Raw genomic sequence first — 8,708 nt, 5'->3', positions numbered from 1 at the left:
TAAAGTAATTGCTTTTACATCAGCTTTTTGATAAAGTCAAACATCTTTCTTTCTTTCTTTTTGGTGTTTGAAAGCTAAACAAAATAACTTAATTTTTTATTTTCATCATTGATGGTTTAATCATGTTTGGTACATGAGCCTTGAATCTTAGGTCTCATTTTGTTAATGTTCTATAATTAGTTATCTTTGTTTTTCTTTTAGGGACAGTTATCTTTGTTTTAATTGGTGACAGACTTTTGTCTTATAAATTCTTTTGGGATCTCCTTATGGTTTAATATATTTTATTTTATCATGTTAAATATAAACTCAAATTTTGCAGCATATATATAGAAAATTATCACTAGAGTATGTACTCTCAACCTTTTTATTTAAACATATTATTATGCACATCATTGCATGCTCATATATATATATAAGGCACCAAATGATATACCCATACTCTTTTTGTTTCAAGAATACACATACTTTTGATAGCTAGTTTAATTGGATTATTTTGTTAAGGAAATTTTATCTTCCTCATCACTTTTGAAAACATTATCTTCCTTGCCACTTTTGGAAACTTAATCTTCCTCGTCACTCTGGAAAACTTTATCTTCCTTGTCATTTTTAGAAACTGTATCTTCTTCATCGATTTTGGAAACTTGATCTCCCTCATCATTTATGGAAACTTTATCTTCTTCATTACTCTTGAAAACTTTATCTTCTTCACCACTTTTGGAAGCTTTATTTTCCCTATCACTTAAGGAAACTTTATCTTCTTCGTCAATTTTGGAAACTTTATTTCCCTCATCACTTAAGAAAAATTTATCTTCCTCTTCACATAAGTGTTTTAGAAATTTTCGGCTATTAGGAATAGTTTCAGAACACTTCTTCTTGATCAGATTTGCACGGATAGTCATCCAATCAGCAGCTGGAATCATCACTTTATGCATCTTGCCTACAATAATGGTAAAAATGGAGCATTATGTCATAGAAATATAAAATGTAATAGAAATTGAATAGAACTAATTTACACCGAAAAAACTATTTTATATTTATTTCAGTGCATCCAAATTAACGTGTTTAGAGTTTAATCTTAAAGTAATGGGCGAGAATGTGGATGGTTTTCAAACTTTTTTTTAGTTCGTCCGGGAGGTAAGTAATGTCTAACTAAGAAATGTTCCATACAAAAATGGAATTCAGTCAACTCCAATTCAGAGTTTTGAGATTGGTTAATCGTGTAATAGGTTGCATACACATAGTTTACAATCATCTCATTCAATTATTTAGTGGGTTTTGATCGCCCCGTGTAACATAGAATAAAAGTAATTAATTTTCAGTAATCGCCGGTCAGCCATACATCGGTGAATTCGTTCCCGGGCCTTGTACACACCGCCCGTCACACTATGGGAGCTGGCCATGCCCGAAGAAGCAGAGTTTCAATGAGAAGAAGTTTGATTGCTGCAATTGTGATGCTACTCTTTTTATTTCTTGAAACAACAAAATTGCGATGTTTCTATGATTGAGAAAGACATTGTTTTGTTTCTTTTGTTTCAATTATTTAGAGTGCAACTGTTGCTAGGAAAACTTGCCATATTGAGTGTGGGGCTGTATTGATAATGTGGTTGGCCGGAAAAGCAAGGCATGAAAGATAATAATTATGCTAACAAAATACTTTCTGACACACTATTTTTACGATAGAAATTCATATGAATCACACTAAACATATGTATAGAGTTTACATGATTTAGCGAAACCGTTTACATTTTAATTAATAGAAGCGTGTGTTTGAAAGAGTGCGTTTAAAATGGTATTGCTAGCACTTTTTAAAAAGATGATGAACGCGAAAATATGAAACAATTAAAGAGTGCATATGTAACTTTTAAAAGCTCAAAGTTACATTTTGTTTTGATAGACAATTTTTTTTTTTTTTTTTTGTGTTCGTGAGTTTAACTCAGTTGGTATACACAATGCATGATATATGCAAGGTATGGGGTTCGAAACCCGGCCACCAAAAAAAAAAAAATACATCTTTTTTTATTTTGTTGTGTCAATTTCTTAGTACATATTCTAATTGCATCCTATTGGCTCATTAATAAAGGCATATACGTTAATTTTTATATCAAAATTTATACACTCTTCGTTCACTAGTATAACCGTAAATCTACTTGCTAGATTTATTGAATAAATGATATATGCGATCTATAATATAGACTACATACATCACTTATTCAATAATCCTAAAAAATATATTTTGGTTTATAATAGTGATTAGAGGTATAGATCTCAAATTTAAAAATAAGTTCAATTGACAAGTTTTTTTTCGTCTAAGAAAGAACAGAACCCAGTTGAATTGACAAGTTTTATACATGTCTCTAGCCATATTTTTATCATATTACAATTTGTGTAAATATATTAAGAATTAACAACAAAAAATTAAATAGCACAAGGAAGTGAGATAAATAATATATGGACAAATGTATAATATATGCAGAGGTCGGGATTCAAACCTGAACACCCTACTTTTCCACATTTAAAATGTCTGAACCAGCCACTATTTGTTAGAATGACTCACCGAGTATAGGAGGCGGAGGCAGCGGAATAGTTTCAGCAATCAGCATCTTAATCAGATTTGCACGGAAAGTCATATAATCAGATGCTGGAATCATCACTTTATGCATCTTGCCTACAATAATGGTCATTGGCTCTACAATTATTGATGAAAGGTAAAAATGGAGCATTATGTCATAGAAACATAAAATGTAAAAATTGTGTTAATGTCTTACCACTATTTTGATCATGGTGAATCATTTCATTAACAGCCTCTACGGTCTCTAGAGCTTCAAATGGAATTTCCTTGGGGCCATCTGGACGTGGATCCTCTACATTGACCACAACTATTTGTTAATTTGTAGTTGCTTGTTGATGTAAAACCTCTTACATTAAAATGTATATATCAAAAGAAATAATAACTTGGTGTTGCTCAAAAATAATTTGGTGTTAACCCTCTGGTTTTAAAGAGAAATGAGTGTTGGAAATCTGTAGTTCTGTCGGAAGGTAAACAATAAATGATGTTTGTGGTTTATGATAAATAATACATTCATCACTTATTCAATAAATTTAAAAAAATATATTTTTGTTTATAATAGTGCCTAGAAGGTGTAGGTCTCAAATTTAAAAATAAGTTCAATTGACAAGTTTTTTTTTTTTTTTTTTAAAAAGAGGGTAAAAACCCAGTTCAATTGACATGTTTTATACATGTCTCTAATCATATTTTTATCATATTAATATTTGTGTAGATATATTAATAATTAACAACAAAATTTTTTTGACAAATAATTAACAACAAAATTGTAATATGACTAAATGCATGTGTAAAATTTGTTTACCATGACCGTATGATTTATTTATTTTTGTTAATCCGCTAGTTCTTAAAGGAAGGGAAGCTAGTAATTCATAGATTTTTGAAAATATATATGCATTTGACTTACAAAATTAAACCATACGTTACTAGAATGACTAACCAAGAATAGGAGGCGGAGGCAGCGGCGATTGAGCTAAAACTTGATAAGAGAGAATAACAGAAAGGCCAACAAACACATACGCCTTTGAGTAAGCCATGCCACTTCTTGGCAACGACAATGCAATAATGTTTGATAAAGAATAATGAAGTAGTCTCTATATATAGGGCAAGAACATGCTTTATTTATGGGGCCAAGAGTCAGGTTTATATATTAAATTAAGCAAAATAAGTGGCAGAAGCAATCTATGAATGAGATGTAAATGTCAATATGGAAATTAAGAGTAAATTACACTTCCCTCATCTCAAAGATGCTTGAATTACACTCCCCTCCTCTCTTATGTTAAAATATACACTCCCCCCCTCTTATTCAAAACATAATAGAAAACTTTTCACTCCCCTCCCCTAAGAGAAGCTTGAATTACATTTCCCTCCCCTCTTATGTTAAAATCTACCCTTTACTCCCTCAATATATATTTTTTTTATTTCTAATAATCTAGCAAAAAAATAATAATCTAACACACTTCGGAAAAAAATACTATTGCGGATCTATTTTAATATAATAAAAAATTGAATACATATTTTTCGCTATTTTTCATTCTCAATTTCATTAACATCTAGTCTTAAACCCTATTATAAAATATGAAACAAACCAAAATAAAATTAAAATATGTGAAAAATTACTAAAGACAATAAAACATGGTTATTTAAAAGTTAATTTTATACTCTAAATTATAAAATCAATAGCAAAATATTTAAATTTAATTATCATTGACATTTAAATTATAAAGAAATGAATTAATTTTTCTGAAATGGTGGTTCAAAATTTATAAATATCATAAAAATATTTATTAATGTTAGAATAGATTAAAGTGTAGTGCATATTTAATTATTAAGGGAGGGGAGTGTACATTTTACTTTTCAAGGGAGGGGAGTGTATATTTCAACATAAGAGGGGAGGGGAGTGTAATTCAAGCATCTTTGAGGGAAGGAGAGTGTAATTTACTCAAATTAAAATTGGAAACGTAAGCCCTAAAAACCTTTCGATACTCTTCCTCCATGTCCATTCAAAACCCCTTTTTAAAAAAGTAGTTTCTTGTGGTCGTATATATTGAATTAAGACTTCTAAATACACTCAAAACTTTATTTTAAGGTATTTTTTTTTCTAAATCCTCAAAATAATGTAGGAAACCCTTCTTATTTTTTATTATATTTACGTACGATGCAGCAACCTTTTTTTTTGAACAAAGGAATCTTATAGCATTTCATTACTTAAAATGTGTTCAATACAAGAAGGTGGTTCAATCAATATCTGGAAACTAGTCGACAATGTGGTCGCCTTTGCTAATTGGTGGGCAACCTCATTTGCTTGTCTCCGCACACCCTCAACACTAGAGTTTTCATAAAAACGATTAACTAGAGATTTACAATCTTTCAAGATAGATCCAAATTCGGTGTGATCATAGTTATTTGACTTAAAACTATCAACCACCTTCTTTAAATCAAGTTCAAAATCGACATGTCCTAGGTGAAGATCATGAACCCAATGAAGTGCCGACAATAAACCCAACGCTTCTCTGATGTGCACATCACATTTAGGTTCAAACCATTCCGTTTTAGCAAGGACAAAAGTGCCTTCCTCGTCTCTTATACACATACCAATACCGACTCTATTGTCATGATTTGGAAAAGAAGCGTCAATATTACATTTCATCTTCCCTGGACTCGGCTTCTTCCACTTAAACTCCTTATTCTGTTGCTGTTGTGTATTATAATTGTGAGCAGAATTCTTCTTGGCACTTGCTATCTTGACCGCTTCCCAATCAGCTAACAGACACTTTGCTCTTTCGATCACAAAACATTGCGTGTCAACAACATCGTTCCATACCTTGTTATTACGTTGCTTCCAAATACTCCAGAGAATGCACGCAAACAGTGCTGCATCTCCATTCGACAGCCGGTGCAGAATCTGGAAAATACAGTTGCTGCAATTATCTTCTAAGTTAGTGGCAGTACTCACTGTTTGGGATAAAACAGACATTTTCCAAATATTGCAGCTGCTCGGACAACCAAAAAATAGGTGAAAATTGTGTTCTTCTGCAGAATTGCAAAGTACACAAGTTCCCGGACAGTTGACTTTCTTATCCCAGAGTCGCATTCTAGTTGGTAACACATTCCTGGTGAGTCTCCACATAAAATTCTTCACTTTCGGAGGCACTTTTAACTTCCAAATCATATCCCAATTGCCTGGAGTTTTAAAAACAGAAGTGTCAAGTAGTTCATGCATACAATAACGATAAGCACTCCGAACAGAGTAGTCTCCATTATTTTCTTTGCTCCAAATCATCCTATCTTCTCTAACAGACGGGTACAATGAAGTATTTATAATGTTTGTGATTGTCTGCTGATGAAAAATGGCTTCAAGAAAAGGAACATCCCATTGTTTTTGATTTTGCAACATACAGTGAGACACTCTCAAATGGGACATGTGGACATCACCTTCAGAGGGAGGGTTTAGAGTGATATTACCTGCAATACAGTTGTTGTTCCAAATTGAAATATTATCACCATCGCCTATTTTCCATATGCTCCCTGCCTTCAGAATGAATTTTGAGTTACACAGACTACGCCACACATAACTAGGCTTGTGTCCCAATTTTGCGCTTAAAAAATCACATCTAGGAAAATATCTGGCCTTGTAAATGCGGGCAATAAGAGAGCTCGGATTAGTCAAAATACGCCAACCTTGCTTACCCAACATCGCTAGATTGAACACATGCAAACTTTTAAAACTCATACCCCCATCCTTCTTGTGCATTGATAATTTATCCCAAGAGAGCCAATGGATACCTTTGTTTTGTGCTCCAGAATGACCCCACCAAAAAGAATTAAGCATTTTTTCGATCTCATCGCATAAAGTAGACGGAAGGGAAAAAATACTCATGAAATAAGTCGGGATGGATTGAAGAACTGATTTGATTAAAACTTCTCTTCCTGCTTTTGATAGATTTTTGCTGCTCCATGAATTTATTCTCTTCCAAATGCGGTCTTTGATGAAATTAAATATGGCTTTTTTGCTTCTGCCAATCATTGACGGTAAGCCGAGATACTTCCCTGTGCCAAGAACAGCTTGCACTTCAAGGATGTTTGTGATATTATTTTGCTTATCTTGTGGAACATTTCTGCTGAAGAAGATCTCCGACATTTGGAAATTAATTGCTTGCCCAGACGCTTGCTCATAGTCTGCTAGGATATTCTTCATCGCTGCTGCTTCAGAAAGTTCAGCTCTAAAGAACAAAAAACAATCATCCGCAAATAAAAGATGTGAAACAATGGGAGCATTTGTACAGATTTTTACTCCATGAATAGTACCACTAGCTTCTGCCTGTCGAATTAAAGATGAAAGTCCTTCAGCACAGATAATAAAAAGATAAGGAGACAAAGGATCTCCTTGCCTCAAACCCCTGCTTGGTTTGATGGGACCAACTGCCTCATTATTAACTAGTACAGAGTAATCAACAGTCTGTACACAAATCATAATCCATTTTACCCACTGCTGAGAGAAACCCATTTTAAGCATAACACATTTGAGGTAATTCCAGTCTATTCTATCATACGCCTTACTAATATCAAGTTTCAAGGCCACATCTCCTTTGTTACATGAGACTTTAGATTTCATAGAATGAACCAATTCAATAGCAGCCATAACATTGTCCAAAATCGATCTACCTGGAACAAATGCAGATTGGTTGTCTGATATGCATTTGTTTAGAACACCCTGTAATCTGTTAGCTAGAACTTTAGCAACAATTTTATAAACAACATTACACAGTGCTATTGGACACCAGTCCTTCATAGAAACCTGAGTCTCTCCCTTTGGAATCAAAGCAATATTTGTCATATTGATGGTAGGTGGTAAAACACCCGACTGTAGCCAACCACAACATTGTTTAAAAATTTCTTCACTGCATAATGGCCAGAATTTTTGAAAGAAGCCTGGGTTAAATCCATCAGGGCCCGAACACTTATCTGGCTTCATAGAAAAGATAGCTTCCTTAAACTCTTCAATCAGAAATGGGGAAGTTAATTTGACATTGTCCTCCCCCGTGATAGATTCAGCTATAACACCAATAACTGGAGCAACATTGCTATTTTGAGCTTGAAAAAGCTCCAAAAAATAATCTTTTGCAACATTACATAAGTCACTTTCTTGTGTTACTCTATTATTAGCAGCATCAATCAGCGAGGATATACGGTTTACCTTCTTTCTAGATGTTGCAGCAGCATGGAAGAATTTGGTGTTTAAATCTCTATTACGCAACCAATTAAATGAGCTTTGGTCCTCTGACGCCAGAATGCATCTTCTTGAACAAGTAGCCAAGACATCTGATTTCGAAGATTATTAAAGTATATAATATTATCTTCATTGACACTTCCTCTCATTTAAAATTGTACTTGAGTATATAACATGTTGCCTCCAATAAATGACTTATCATTCACATTATTACATAGTTGATCCATGTCATAAAGATTCAAAAAAGTTTCATGTTGGTTCTCGATTGCCTAACATGGCATTCTCTTTTTATCCAGACTTGAGTATTTCATTGGAACATATCCATATGACATCCACCTCAGCTATTCCGTTGACATGCCATGCGCTTCTCACTTCATTCCTGGAAGGGCAACAAGTTACCAGACAACTACAAAACCTACTTTGATTGTCTAGAGGTAGAAGACATGATCTTCATCCCATATAATGATCATCGTTAGAGGCTCCATTGGATGATATTTGTTGGTACTTTGGTTGTATAAAGTGCGGCTGCAAGCACTACAAAAAAATGTGTATTTTCCGTCGGCTAAAATTTGGATGTTCCGGCGGTTTTAGCCGCCGCTATGTACATTTCTGGCGGTTTCAAAACTGCCAAAATTTTGTCTGCCACAAAGTTTAAAGCGGCGGTTTAAGAAGGACCGCCATGCAAACTGCCGTAATACGCGTTTGGTTAAACCGGCGGTTTTAACCGCCACAATATACACTTTTTCAGCAAAAAAAAATTGAACATAGTGGCAGTTTCAACTGCCATAATGCCCATTTTTTAAGAAAAAAAATCACATAATGGCAGTTTGAACCGCCGTAATAGTCACTTTTTTAACAAAAAAATATATCTGAATGACACATCTTAATAACAATTATTAATACTAATATAAATAA

The 8,708-nt window shown here is 33.5% G+C and overlaps 1 protein-coding gene across 4 annotated transcripts; it reads right to left on the bottom strand.

The window, feature by feature from the left end:
• Window positions 1-325: 325 nt before the first annotated feature.
• On the bottom strand, window positions 326-3,633 carry LOC146938372 (uncharacterized). Of its 4 annotated transcripts, none has more exons than XM_085752314.1 (4): window positions 3,504-3,633; window positions 2,766-2,876; window positions 2,555-2,686; window positions 326-937 (listed from the first exon to the last, which is right to left on the bottom strand). In XM_085752314.1, the coding sequence occupies exons 1-4, from the start codon at window positions 3,598-3,600 to the stop codon at window positions 561-563; spliced, it is 717 nt and encodes a 238-aa protein (XP_085608440.1). In that variant the 5' UTR covers window positions 3,601-3,633; the 3' UTR covers window positions 326-560. The 4 variants fall into 4 exon arrangements, with proteins under 4 accessions (XP_085608440.1, XP_085608442.1, XP_085608441.1 ...); XM_085752316.1 differs by having other exon boundaries at window positions 2,555-2,665; XM_085752315.1 differs by having other exon boundaries at window positions 2,766-2,861.
• Between the last annotated feature and the right edge of the window lie 5,075 nt (window positions 3,634-8,708).

Source organism: Medicago sativa, chromosome 3 (assembly GCF_051527215.1).
Source record: "Medicago sativa cultivar Bolivia chromosome 3, Bolivia_mono, whole genome shotgun sequence".
Taxonomy (NCBI): domain Eukaryota; kingdom Viridiplantae; phylum Streptophyta; class Magnoliopsida; order Fabales; family Fabaceae; genus Medicago; species Medicago sativa.
This window is presented reverse-complemented; position numbering and strand designations above follow the sequence as displayed.